The sequence below is a fragment of the Solanum stenotomum genome, chromosome 6, assembly GCF_019186545.1.
Source record: "Solanum stenotomum isolate F172 chromosome 6, ASM1918654v1, whole genome shotgun sequence".
Lineage (NCBI taxonomy): Eukaryota > Viridiplantae > Streptophyta > Magnoliopsida > Solanales > Solanaceae > Solanum > Solanum stenotomum.
In genome coordinates, this window is record NC_064287.1 from 22812615 (window position 1) to 22825843 (window position 13229).

The window sequence follows — 13229 nt, forward strand, 5'->3', positions numbered from 1 at the left end:
AGTTACCCATCCTAGCCTTCTTATTGTGCTTAGCCTGTTCCCTAAGATTGTCTCCCTCAACCTACTGAGCGTGAGTCATAAGCCTATAGATATTCATATCTTCTAGCAACATAGCGGACCAGTTGAAGTCCACGGATATGTCCATGATTTTCGGGATGGTGAAGATCCCCGACATGCCAACTGATACAGATATGCCTCCGGCTACCACTGGAGATGAGGTTCAAGTTGAGGAGGTGGTTGCTCCTGAGTCCAAGGCTGAGACTAATGAGGAGCAACTTGGTGTTGATGAAGAGACTTATTATGAAGGCCTTACAGAGATTGATGAGGTGATGATAGATTCAGCCGTGCAGATTTCATTGGCTGACATCACCATGGCTGGATCTAGTATTACTGATACCCCGAGCACTGATGCCCAAGATCAGAGTGTTGCACCTGGCAGTGATGCCCCGACAGATGGAGCGACTGTGTAAACATGACCTTATTTACCTCCCTCACAATCTTTTTATTGACTTTCTAGTATTTTGTTGCATTTGAGGACAAATTGCTTTTCATTTGTGGTTGGGTGAGGTATTTCCATACCTACCTTTTGTGATTATTATTTTTGTATATATTGGGTTTTTTGTATTTGAATTGTGTTTTGACACTGTTTTGTGGATGTTTGAGCTTGTGGCTCCTTGTTTTAAATACAAATGGTTTTTGACCCTTCTAAAAAAATTTGCCACCTTTTGTTATGTTTGATTGTGGCTTTTGTTGTGCAAATTCAAGTATCGGTTATGATCAATACCGATGACTTGAATAGTGCTCTTAATCGAACAAAAATGAATGTGCGGCTACGGTGAGGCCAAATGAAGTTGCATAGATAATATCTGAATTTTTTGCATCTCGTTGTGACTAGCCGGGTGTCGAATGAGTCTCTTGTGATGAACATTGCACACTAGCGAAAGTGTGAAGTCTTGTTTGATATTGGTGCCAATGCCTTGTGTGATAAGCTTACTGTGAACCTTGTGTGATGACACCTAGAATTTGCCCCGTTGGTCCGGTTGACTAAGTGATGCAAGCTCTTGAAATGATCTTAGGCAACTATTTTGAAGAGTGAAACAATTTGACAATATACCTCTTTTGTGGCCAACCTTGTGAGTGTGTGAACCTTGCTTGAACTCCCTTTTTGAGCCTTATCCTTTTCTTGGAAGAAACTTGATGCAATTGTAACCCCTCTTTATCCATTCACCCGTCATCCTCATGAAGTGTGGTTTGTTTGAATAGTCAACTTAGGCCAAAAGCCTAAGTTGGAGGTGTGGTGAAAGGAAAAGGTGAATCAAGAAGTGCTAAGAATTCCCCCTTTGATCCATGGTTTTGAAAAATATTGAACCACTCCATACAAAAAAAAAAAAGAGAAAAGAAGAATGAGAAAGTTGTGAAATAAAGTTGTGAAAGTTTCAAAAGAAATGGGGTGTCCGGTATTCCATGAAAAGTGAATAATGGGGTGAATTTTGTGTATGAATGAGAATGTTGAAGAAAAGGAAAGAAAGTGATGTTCATATCACATTTCATGAGCATAGTAGCCACCGAACCTAAATGACCATACCTTTACACTCAGCCCCGTTACAAGCCTTGAAAAGACCTTTTTGATCTTGAGTGAGCTAAGTGAATGTTGATTGGAAAATAAGGGCAAGCTTGTGGGTGAAGCATACATGTGTTCATCTTTGTAAGTGTGAGAGTTGTATGTGATTCCGGTGCTATAAATTGTTGAACGATTGTATGTAAATATGGAATCATCTTTGTGTGAGGGCATTTTAGTACCTTTGTCGCGCTTGAACTTGCATTTGAAGCAAGTATTGTGAACTTGAGAATCTTTGATAATGGTGAGTCACAACTTGAATCTTTGAGTGCACAATTGATCCTTGCATGAGTAAGTTGAGTCTTGTTGTGTGCATTCATGATTGAGTCTTTTGTAGCACTATTTGAGACATCCTTTTTGAACTGTTGAACTTGAGTTTTACTTGAGGACAAGCAAAAGTTTAAATTGGGAGTGTTGATGAGTCTGAGATTTGGACTCATTTAGGGCTTTATTTATATAGATTTAGTGTCATCAAATGCTTATTTTGTGCCAATAACTGATTTAAAACTCTTGATTTACAGGTATATTGATTGATGAACAAAGCAAGGACACTAATTTGCAAAAAAGAATGAAGCGAGCTGAAAGAATGAAGAAAAGCATGCATGGTGATCGCCAAGTCCACTTGGTGAGTTGCCGAATGGCTACTTGATCGCCTAAAGTTCCAGGGTGCCAAGCCCTTAAGGAAAGAACCAAGTTGGCGAGAGAAAGGAGCAGTCGGCGGATCGCCAAGTGGTTTTGTGTTGCAGTGTTGAATTGCCCAAAGTTACACACCTTGAGGATGCTGAAGGCCAAGGAAAAAAGGGCGATGGAAATGACCAAAGAGCGGCTCGCCGAGTGGATCAGCGAGCCTGACTTGCTGCGCCGAGTGGCTCTTCGCAACATATTTTTGATGACTATAAATACATTTTTGAACATTTAGTTTAGTATCAATTTTATTAGTAGCTGAGTTCATATTATTAATCTGAGGATTGAGACAAGTTTTTCTCTAGTTTTTCCTAAGCTTTAGAGAATTAAATTGGAAGTGAGTCTTTGAGATTCTTCGAATTGGAGCATTGTAGAGACGAAATCAATCTTACCCATTTGATGGAAACTCAATTTGGTAACGATTTTTATCTTTTTATGATGTCTAGCTGAAACCTCAATTCTTGGGGTGTGATTATGTGATTATGGGCTGATTTAGTTTATGAGTATTGCTAATTGTTAGTTTAAATGTTGTTTAGAAGTGAGTTCAATCAGTAATTGTGGTTTAATTTAAGAATTGTAGTTGCAAATGCAGTTCTACCCTTGTGTTTTTGGCTTGCTCGAGAGAGAGGTTTTAAAACTAAGCTTATTGATTGATGGTCAGTGGGTATTGGGTTAATATAGGTTGAACTCGAGAGAGTGAATCCTAAACCCAATTCCATACATTCATCTTGAGAGAGTGAATGGACTAAGGTGTGGGTTGTTCTTATTTTGCTTGCTTGTTGATGAAATCGACTTGATTCGGGGTAAATTGTTTGAGAGAAAGTTTACCTCCTCTATAGTGTAGCTTACTCACTAATATTTACCTATTTTCTAATAGTTGCAATTACCCATTTGTCTATATTAGCCTATAATCGAATCACATCCCAAGAACCCGTCTCATTATTGTTATTTCGTATTGTTTACCACTGTTTGTAGCTGATAATGTTAAACCAAAAACTCCATTTGACATTCGTGTCATCCCTTATTTGAATAATGTCTTTATTCGATAATTTCTATTCCTATGACTGATTCGACCATGTTCACACTTTACTATTGAATCTCAAACACATACCGCTCCCTGTGGGATTCGACCCCAACTCATTTAGTTGGGTTTTATATTGACTAGCGGTCGTTGACACTTGGAATTGGATGAAGTGTCTTTGAAACGTTAATCACCGCTATGAAGGCTAAGGAGAAAGGCAAGGACACTACCGCACAAAAAGGAGCAAACAAGCTGAAGAAGTGAAGAAAAGCGATCTTGGTGATAGCCAAGACCACTCGGTGAACTGCTGAGTGGCTCTTTAGCTCGCTCAAAGTTCCAGCGTGCTAGCCCTGGTGAAGAGAACCAACTTGGTGACGGGAATGGGCGGTCGGCGGATTGCCAAGCGACTCCGCGATGGCAACCTTGATCGCCTAATGTCACAGAACCCTGAAGACAAATTGCCAATGCAGACCGGTGATGGATTGGAGCAAATGGCGGATCGCCGACTGGTTCGGCAAGGCGCTACTTACTTCGCCCAATGGTCTTTCAGGCCAAAAATTGGGTAACTATAAATTGAAATTTTAAATGAAGTTTCAGGAGTTCTGATTCCCTTAGTTCGAGATTTTGAGTTTTTCTCTGAGTTTTTGAGTTTTCATTGTAGAATTTGAAGCTTGATTTTGAGGATTTGCAAGTGGATTTTGCAATTTACTCATTTTAGACCATTGTAAAGACTTGAGGTCAGTAAGCGCACCAAGACATCCACACCACATGTTGCAAAGGCTGTTGTGGAGATATCTGAGTTTGTTACTCCGTAAATAACAAAGGAAAGGCAAGGTGCTGCCTCACCCAAACTCACTCGTAAAAAGAAATAGGTTACCGAACATGATTCATCCAAGACGATTATAGAACATAAATTGAAAAACAAATAATTACTCACATAAAATAGTAGGAACCTATCATGAGTAAAGCAAAAGGAGGTTGAGTAACTATATACACTACAAACTATTAAAGTAGTACTCCATGTTAGATTTGTTACCAACTAGGTGCTAACACAAGATGCTACTTTATTTCTGTAAGCATTTAATTTTAACTTAATTTATCTCATCAAAAGTTGGGTGCAAGTAAAGGCAGTAAAGAAACTAGAGAATCAATATCACATTTCATTTCTATAAAGGGAAATATTTAGTGTCGCAAAAAAAAAGTATTCTACTCTATAAAGTGACTGTCCATAGACGCAATCAACAAAGTTGGGTATGCACTTTGCACAAATATTCCTATGGTGTTTCATGTGAAAAAAACAACAAAATAAAAGAAATTATATATAAGCAAAAAAAAAAATAAACAAATAATAATAAGATGATATCGTAATCATAGTGGTGATGATTTTCATGCAGGTGCATTAATTCTCTTTGAGTCTTTGTTGCATTTCTTGTCAGAAGAGAGCAGCCTTTCTTGGTCTCCCTCCTTCTTTCTTGGATTGTATTGAAGTGTTAGTTCAGTTTAGCTTCAGGCAGTACCTTAGCTTTTGCCAGCATTTCAGTTGTAAAAGATATACTAGATATATATAGTGAATTAATATAAAAACAAGTATACTAGTAGAGTAGTGTATTGACTTGGTCCTCTTTGAATTGATCACTTATTTGTGCAAAACTTCAGCAAGTCTTGAAGCATAGTAATGATGAAGATGAGAGTTTCCATTTTTCTACTTCATCCCTAGCCATTGTGATCAGGGTTGTCAGGGTCAGGCCAGAAGTGTGAGTACTTCAACCAGTCAGCATCTTGAGAGTTTGTGATGGATGACTCCTACAACAATCAATACAAATTTATTAGTACTAATAAATACATTCAACAATTCAAATATATGTTGGCATGTCGTCACAAATGAAGTCACATATTAAGAATCTTTTTTCTTCTTTACAAAATGAACATGCCCGCATTAAAGTAACATTTTTCTTTTCTATACACCTTATTGATATGTTTTCTTAGTTTGGGAGCAATTAATGTCAGGATTTTGGCCTAATTTAAACTATTTCAATGTAAAGCATATTTGTAAAGGTTTTAGCTTCATCTCTCCCCCTTTTCTTTGTTGTTCAAAAGTTGTTGGTTAATATTTACCAGTTTCCTTTTAGCACATTCCAGCCTTAAGGTTTCACATTTGGAGCAAGTCCAAATATTGTAGATATATATAATTAAGTACACAAATGTGCATTATTATATCCCTCAAGTTTTCAAAGTGCAAGTCACACAGTTATCAGATTTTACTACCATCTAAGTACAACTAGAATGGAACCCCTATAATTTGTATACAAAACGAAAAAAACAAAGATAATAAACACTATTATAAGAGATCATAAGGTTGTTCAAATTAATATGCATGATATGATGAAAGCAACTTCAATCGAATGGGTAAATGAAGAAGCAGAAAGAGAAACAATGAAACATATGTAAATATATTGGATGTGTTCGGTACAAAGGAAAATATTTCTCATGAAAAATGTTTTCGAGGTTATATTACATATTTTCTTGTGCATTGATAATGAAAAACTATTATCCTAAAAGAAATAGTATAATATTCAGAAAGTACTATGGAAGGTGGAGATGAGGAGATAGGGGTTTGGAATGGAGGGGATGAGGGCTATGGAATGTGGGGCTGAAGAAGAAGTGTGTTGGAGGGTGGAAGGATACAATCAATATGAAATATCACTAGCTGAGCTTATTTTCCCTACTTTTTTAGTGAATTCATGACCTTGTTTTCCTAGAGAAAATACTTTTCAAAATATTTTATTTTTATTTTTTTTTGACCAACCTAACGATAATTGAAATACATTTTTCAAAAAATATTTTTCTTCGTACCAAAAATACCCTTAGACTTGTTCATGCATGCAGTTTAAAAGGTAAAGAATGATATTTTAAACTTATGACTTAAAACAAGTCTTAGGCATTTCTATAACTATCAAAGCATAATACATAAATAAATATTTAAATTTGGCATCAGTTGTCATGTAAGTACTTTAATTTTGAGAGATTACATCTAGACACCTCAAAATCATCTCAACTGAAAACTAAATATTCCAACTCATTCCTACTGTGCCTCGTTGACACCCAACATACACGTGACTCATTACTTTAGAAGTGTCTACATAATTATTTTGTAAGTTGGATTATTCAACTAGCTAACACATTAAAGACAAATTGAGATTTCTAATAGCCCGTTTGGATTGACTTAAAAAAGTAGCTTTTAAGTCAAAAATAAAAAATCAAACTGAAATGACTTTTAAGTCAAAATAACAAGTAGGGGGAGACCTACTTTTGATTTCTGACTTATTTTTAAGTCATTTTTTACTAAATTTGATTGACTTTTAAGCCAATCCAAACGGGCTCTAAATGTGCATATTCAAAATTGAATATTTACATGTCAGCTCCAGCTAAATTTGAAATTTTGTTTATGTATTATGTCAATTATATATTATCTTATTAAGGGTGAATTGCAAATTTTAAAATTTAATATTTTTTTTATAAATATGAAAAGATACGAAGAATTGAAATAAACTAAACAAGAAGTATTTCATAAATTAAGACAGAGAGTAACGAAGAGAAAATAATTTTTAATATGAAAATGGTGCAATATGAAAGTGCTAATTAAGGGAAGAAGACGACAAAGATGTTGAGGTAAAGTAGATTGGAATGGAATAAGAGAGAGCCAACTCTTTTCCGTTCCGCATATAATTTCTTTCTTCTGCTTTTCTTTAATAGAAAAACCGAAAAGGATGGAAAAGTAAAAGAAAACGGTTTTGATCACAGTTACCTTTTGACTGCTGAATCCCATGCATGCAATTGAGTATTGTTTGTCTTTTTCATATAATGATTTATTATCAAAACCTCTAGTTACATCTTATTTGGATCGATTTATTTTAGGTTATTTTAAATTAAAATAACTATATACTATTTATTTATATTATTTGAATAAGATAAAATAGCACTTCATTCATTCATTATTTCAAAAAAATAGACTTTTATTTGTAACATATTAAGAAAAAATATTATAATTTTTTTTCCTATTTCCACTCAATATTAATTACTTATATCCTAAAATCTAAAATTATACATCAGTTAATTAATATGAATATTGTGCTAAAATACTTATTTTAATCATTGTTTCTTAAGAGATGTGGACAAGCAAAAATAAAAAAACTCTTAAAGATTTACAGTAAGTCATAAGCTATAAGCTGATCCAAACAGATTCTTACTTAAAAAGTTACTCTCTATTTCATTTTATTAATTATATGAAATTCGTTTGAATATGTAGAGTTTAAAAAAGAAAAACATTGAAATTTATATTCTTCAAATGCCATTGTTTATTTGTGTAGCTATAAATTTTACTATATAATTAAGAATAAAATACTAAGTTTAAAATTTAATTATTTTTCAAAATAGAATGGTTCACATAGTAAAAAAACATAGCTATACTAAAATAGAGAGTAAGGTAAAATTCGCAAGCCCAAGATTGATATCACTTTTTATTTATTTATTTAAAGATTTATATCAGTTGTGTTATACCAGTTTATTTAATGTTTCACAAGTGTATGATGATACTTTGCAATTAAAACTGTTAAGAGCATAAAATTTGGAAAGAATAAAGAGATAAAGAGATAAAGGAAAAGTCTCTACACCTCTAGCTCCTTTTCTTTTGTTGTTAAAATAATAGTCAAATAAAGAAGTAAATTACTTTCTTATCCTAGCCATATCCCCTTTTGTTTTTATTCTTTTATATTAGTATATATTGTATTTGTTGGTTGTGAACAAGTATATAAACGTAATGTTTAATTTAAGGTAAAAAAAACTTACTCCTTTGATATCAGTTGAAGTGCAGCCCATTATTAATTGTTCCAATTCAGATGCAGACCTTGCTCCTAGTTTATGATGCTGTTGTTGCTGCCGAAAGATGATACACTCAATTAGAACATAATCATATTTGTGATCATGTATTGTCTGCAACAAACACGGATCGTGCAGATTATTTCTTCTTTCCTCTTTTAATTTTTTACCTCACACATATATATAAACTCATCATCCATGTTTCCTAATGCACTTCTACTTAGTACATGTCACTCATTATCCCATCCCTACGGGTTTAACTTATACATTTTTAATCTATAGCATTCCTATATTATATGCCAAATAATATAATAGGCACTATTAAATGCCGACTTAATTAGTTACTTTTAAAAAATAATTCCATATGTAATCTAAGCCAAAGAAATAATATTGAGTTAAGATGAAGCTAGTCTACTCACTAAATCCGCCCCTAAGTAACATGTCTTATTTGTAAAATACAAATCCCACTTTCAATGAACAATTACACATAATTATCTTTCTAATGAGATAATAAAAAGTTATAAACTCAGTCTCAATTTTTGTGGCATGATTAGAATTTCGAGATTTAAATTTATAATTTTTTTTTATCGTGAGTTCAGACATAGATACTTTATGTTCTTTTGAATATTATTTATATATTTAAAAATTACATAAAAGATACTTTAAATCACAATAATTTAAAAGATTTTTAAAAAAAAATCATTAACTCTCATAATCTCAACTGTACAACATAAATTGGGAAAGGTAGAGTATCTAAGACGGTAATGAATTTAAAGTGTATGAATTAGAATACTCTTTTTCTTTTAGCTGTCCCTACTTCATTAAAAAAGGAAAAAGTAAGAAGAAAGTGATTCTGTTTCTGAGTTACCTGAAAGTTGTCATTTGGAAGGATTATAGATCTTGGAACATGGAAGGCATCTTCCCCTAAAATGACGGAAGTGTTATGGAGTGGAGGCGGAGTTATAATGGCTGATATTGGAGGTGTTGGCCTGCTAATGTGGAATGCACTGCTTGCAACTAGATGATGTTGGTGTTGGTGTTGGCGTTGGTGGAGCTGAGGATCATGTACGTTTTGCGGCTCCCCCATGTCACACTCTTCTGGTGCTGCTGCCGCTGGACCACTTTCTCTTGTTATTGAACCTTCACCTACGACAATGCCTGCCTGCAAAAAAAAAAATTAATTTTCAATTTTTTTTTTTTTTTTTTATTTCAAGTTTCAAACTTAATGGTAGGTTGAGATGCTTTTTTTAATCTTCTTCTTTTTGATAGCTCAACAACAAAAATAAAATATTGACAGTCAAGTATAGTAGTACAATTTTCGTTGCTACTTATTTAAGCAATGTGCATGTGGAAACTGAAAAACAGCTAGCGTTTATTTGAATTTGACATTTCATGGAGCTAAATAGTTGTTGATGAGTCTTAGGACAAAATACTATTATCTGCTATCCTACATATATATATCATGTGACGAAAATTGCCTGATAGTAGACATTTTTTGAAAATTCAAATAGTATAACACTAGAATATGAAGAGCTTTTATCCAAAGAGTAGAATCGTGAAAGGTGATTTAAAGAATGAAGAATGAATACCTGATCATGATCAAAGGTTTTCCTAAATGGGAGAAAGCTAAAATGTTCAGGTTTGTATTGTTGAATATCCATAGTAGAATAACTTGACATAGCAGCACAAACAGCAGCAGACAATTCATCCCTATGAGAAGGAAGATTATTATTATTATTATTATTATTGTTGATGTCCTTAGACGACGAACAGCTTCCACTTCCACTATCCCTTCTGCTATTAACATCACTGTTGGCTTGATCTCCAGCAGCACTGCTAGTAGTGTTACTCCAATTACATTGCCTTGGTTGAGTCTGATAGAATATCTTTGACACCACAAGTTCACCTTCTTTCTCTTCTTCATGTTGTCCTAAATGGTATTGATGCATTACCCAATTTGTCTTCTCAGGTTTACGGTTCTTCCCAAAGTTTGTGTATAGAACTAGAATTTTCTTACACCCTCTTTGCTTCCCATTCACCATTACTGGCCTAGTCTTACCTGTCTTGTGCCAACGGGTTTCACCTCCTTGCAAGTCTTGACATTCTGTTTGGATTTTCCTTCTTTTTCTTGTACCTGTTGTGTATGCTTTTGATGGTCTGTGGAAGAAATGTCTACTTAGTCCATCCCTTGTAACACCTAAACAAGATAAAAAATCAAAAGTTAGGTCGGACAAACCCCCCCAAAAAAACTAAAACAATTCACATGGGTTATTTTTCCGATAACTAATTCTAATTATTTGAAGTTACTTGTTATTGTGGGTGTAGAAAAGTTAAACACTCTTTAATTTGTTGAATGTGAGTGAGAAAAAAAGACATGACAAGGAGAATAAAGACAAGGTAGCTAGCTAGCCTTTATTTGTTCCTTGGAAATTACAAGAAAGGTACATAAATAGTAAAACCTAACTGGTTGAATTATGGTACAAGAAAATGCCAATATTTGTTGGTAGGAGAGAAAGAGTTGAAAACCTGGAAGCTTCTCAGGATGAGTATAGCAAATCCCATCTTCTCCTTCAATAGTAGGAATGAACTCATCAATCAAAGGGTGGGATTTTGATTCTTTAGCCACTACTTTTGCTTCAAGGTGTTCTATCAATTCTTGATCTGTTGGGTCAAACTTCACTCCTGCTGGTAGACCTACCCAGTCCTATAGTAATTATAATTAAAACATACTAACAAAATACTCTTCATAAACATGAAACCTCGAAAATTAAACACCCTTTTGAAATCACAATATTTCTGGAATTTAAATCAAAAACATATTTCTGTAGTGTGAATACTTTTTTTTTCAATATCTTAGCTAAATCATAGCCTGTTTTTTTTTGTTATGGAAATCTTTGTAAAGAAGCAAAGAATATTAAAATTAAGTAAGTAGTATTTATGAAAGTAAAATTTGTACCGGCTTTCCTTCGAGCTTGTGTCCACAACCAGGACACTGCTTAGATCCACACAATTGGTGTTCTTCAAGCTTTGCATCAATAAGATCACTACTGCTGATGGATCCCAACTGATGACTACTCTTATTCATCGCTTTTTTTTTTCTTTTATATTCCTAGACGATATAAATGATTTCTTTTTTCTTTTTTTTTAAAAACTATTATCACAGCTAAAATTCTTCCATAAGATCCTCAATATTTACAACTTTGGTATCAAGCTTGGTAGACATAAAGAATCCTGTGAACAAAAAAAAACATTCAGAAACGAAAAAAAGGAACACTCCAGTAGTAGTTAATAAAATCGAAGATCCGTCTCTTCAACAAGAGGAGAAAATCCTATAGTTCTAACATGGATAGACAATATATATATATATATATATATATATATATATATATATTACAAATAAAAAAAATAGGAACAAGTTAATAAGATGGAGTTGTACCCTAAAAAACTGGAAAAGGGGGAGAGAAGAGTAGAGAAGAGAAGAGAAGAGAATAGAAAAGAATAAGGATGAAGATATATATAAAACCAACTTTAAGGCCCTTGAAAACATGAGAATTTCCTCTTACTTTAACTGAAACGAATTAAGAGATAAAGGAAAAGTTGCCACATAGATATATCCCTGTCTTCTATATGCCCTACCTTTCCTAATTTAAGCACTGCATGAAGACGTTTTTTCTGTGTGAATGAAAGAGAGAGAAACAAAGAAAGATAAATTTGGGTCGGTTTTTCTTCTTTCTCTCTCTCTGTTTGTAAAGCTATAAAAGCAACCTTCTTACACCTTTGTTTCGAGTCCCCTTGACTACTAAAGCAAAAGCTTCGGAACGCCCTTCACAAAAGCACATCTACCCTCACACCCCTTCCTTTTCTCTACTTAACTAAAGATATAAGTATATTAAAACGAATATCTCAATAGTATTTTTACAATATAAGTGACATCAATCTCTTTTTATTTTTAAATTATACTGGTCTATAAAATTTAAACTCATTAAAATAATGCACGATATATATACAAGAGTTTGTGTTATGTACAAATAAATTTGACTGAGTATATTTTTAATAAAATAATTTATACCTTATTTTAGATTACAAATTTTAAAAATATATATATCATTTTCATAAGCTTTGTTGTAAAATCAAATTATAAATTTGAAGTGAGTGAGTACATGATTTGAATAAATAAAAATACACTTAAGATTTGAAGAAATAATCTCTTTTGGGGTGCTTTGCAAAGGAATATTTATTTATACTCCGTCTGTCTTTGGTAATTAGCTCACAAATTAAAGTAGTACTAGCTAGTACATTTGATGTATTTATTTGATTCTCCTTTTGATAGAAAATATCTTGAGAGAGTGAAACTAATTTTATTTTTATTTTTAAAAATAGTTTCTAAAAATATGAAGAGTGACAGGATTCTTTATGAAAGGAAACAAAAGATAACTTAGGGAAAGGAAATAAAAAATGATAGAAATTCACATGGGTTTTGAGCTGGAGTAGTAATCATGATTCTTTTGGCATGTATGTCGCTGAAAGACATACTAAAGGAGAGAGACTGGGGTGGGGTTAGGGGCCTAGGGGTTTTGGGGGAGGGGTACCAGATTGCTTGATATGCAAGGAAAATAAGCAGTATACTTGATGGATTGCCACCACCCTTGTAATTAAAATAATACGTAATGTTCATGTATATACATTATTATATTATACATGTATTTATTCTCAACTTACATTTAAGTACTACTGGAAATTGACAAGACTTGAAACTGAAGCACTTAGGAACCAAATAATTATGCATTGGATGATTTATCTACACATATGTCTAGTTTAAATATTCATAGCATAAGCTCATTGATATTCTCTGCTCACATCTTCTAAGTAGATCTTATAATGTATTATCAATAAAATGGGAATGTATTTTGTAGTGTTTTCCACTTATAATATACTCCTCTGTCCCAATTTATATGACTTATTTTCCTTTTTAGTCAGTCCAAAAAAGAATGACACATTTCTATACAAAGTAACAATTTAACTATAAAATGT

The 13229-nt window shown here is 33.2% G+C and overlaps 1 protein-coding gene across 3 annotated transcripts; it reads right to left on the minus strand.

Annotated features, from left to right (window-relative positions):
- Positions 1 to 4463: 4463 nt before the first annotated feature.
- On the minus strand, positions 4464 to 11986 carry LOC125867128 (NAC domain-containing protein 75-like). Of its 3 annotated transcripts, none has more exons than XM_049547554.1 (7): positions 11835 to 11986; positions 11155 to 11429; positions 10725 to 10902; positions 9788 to 10395; positions 9067 to 9360; positions 8169 to 8312; positions 4464 to 5126 (listed from the first exon to the last, which is right to left on the minus strand). In XM_049547554.1, exons 2-7 carry the CDS (start codon positions 11281 to 11283, stop codon positions 5037 to 5039), a joined length of 1443 nt encoding a protein of 480 aa, XP_049403511.1. In that variant the 5' UTR covers positions 11284 to 11429; positions 11835 to 11986; the 3' UTR covers positions 4464 to 5036. The 3 variants fall into 3 exon arrangements, with proteins under 3 accessions (XP_049403511.1, XP_049403513.1, XP_049403512.1); XM_049547556.1 differs by having other exon boundaries at positions 8169 to 8255; positions 11835 to 11985; XM_049547555.1 differs by lacking the exon at positions 11835 to 11986 and adding an exon at positions 11635 to 11771.
- Positions 11987 to 13229: the final 1243 nt, after the last annotated feature.

Excerpts from the sequence above, each read along its gene's own strand:
- LOC125867128 (XM_049547554.1), bottom strand. The coding sequence starts at position 11,283 with ATGAATAAGAGTAGTCATCAGTTGGGATCCATCAGCAGTAGTGATCTT. Across the intron at positions 9,361-9,787 it reads AAACCTTTGATCATGATCAG|GCAGGCATTGTCGTAGGTGA; the intron begins GTATTCATTCTT and ends TTTTTTTTGCAG. Across the intron at positions 8,313-9,066 it reads TTCCAAATGACAACTTTCAG|ACAATACATGATCACAAATA; the intron begins GTAACTCAGAAA and ends TGTTTGTTGCAG.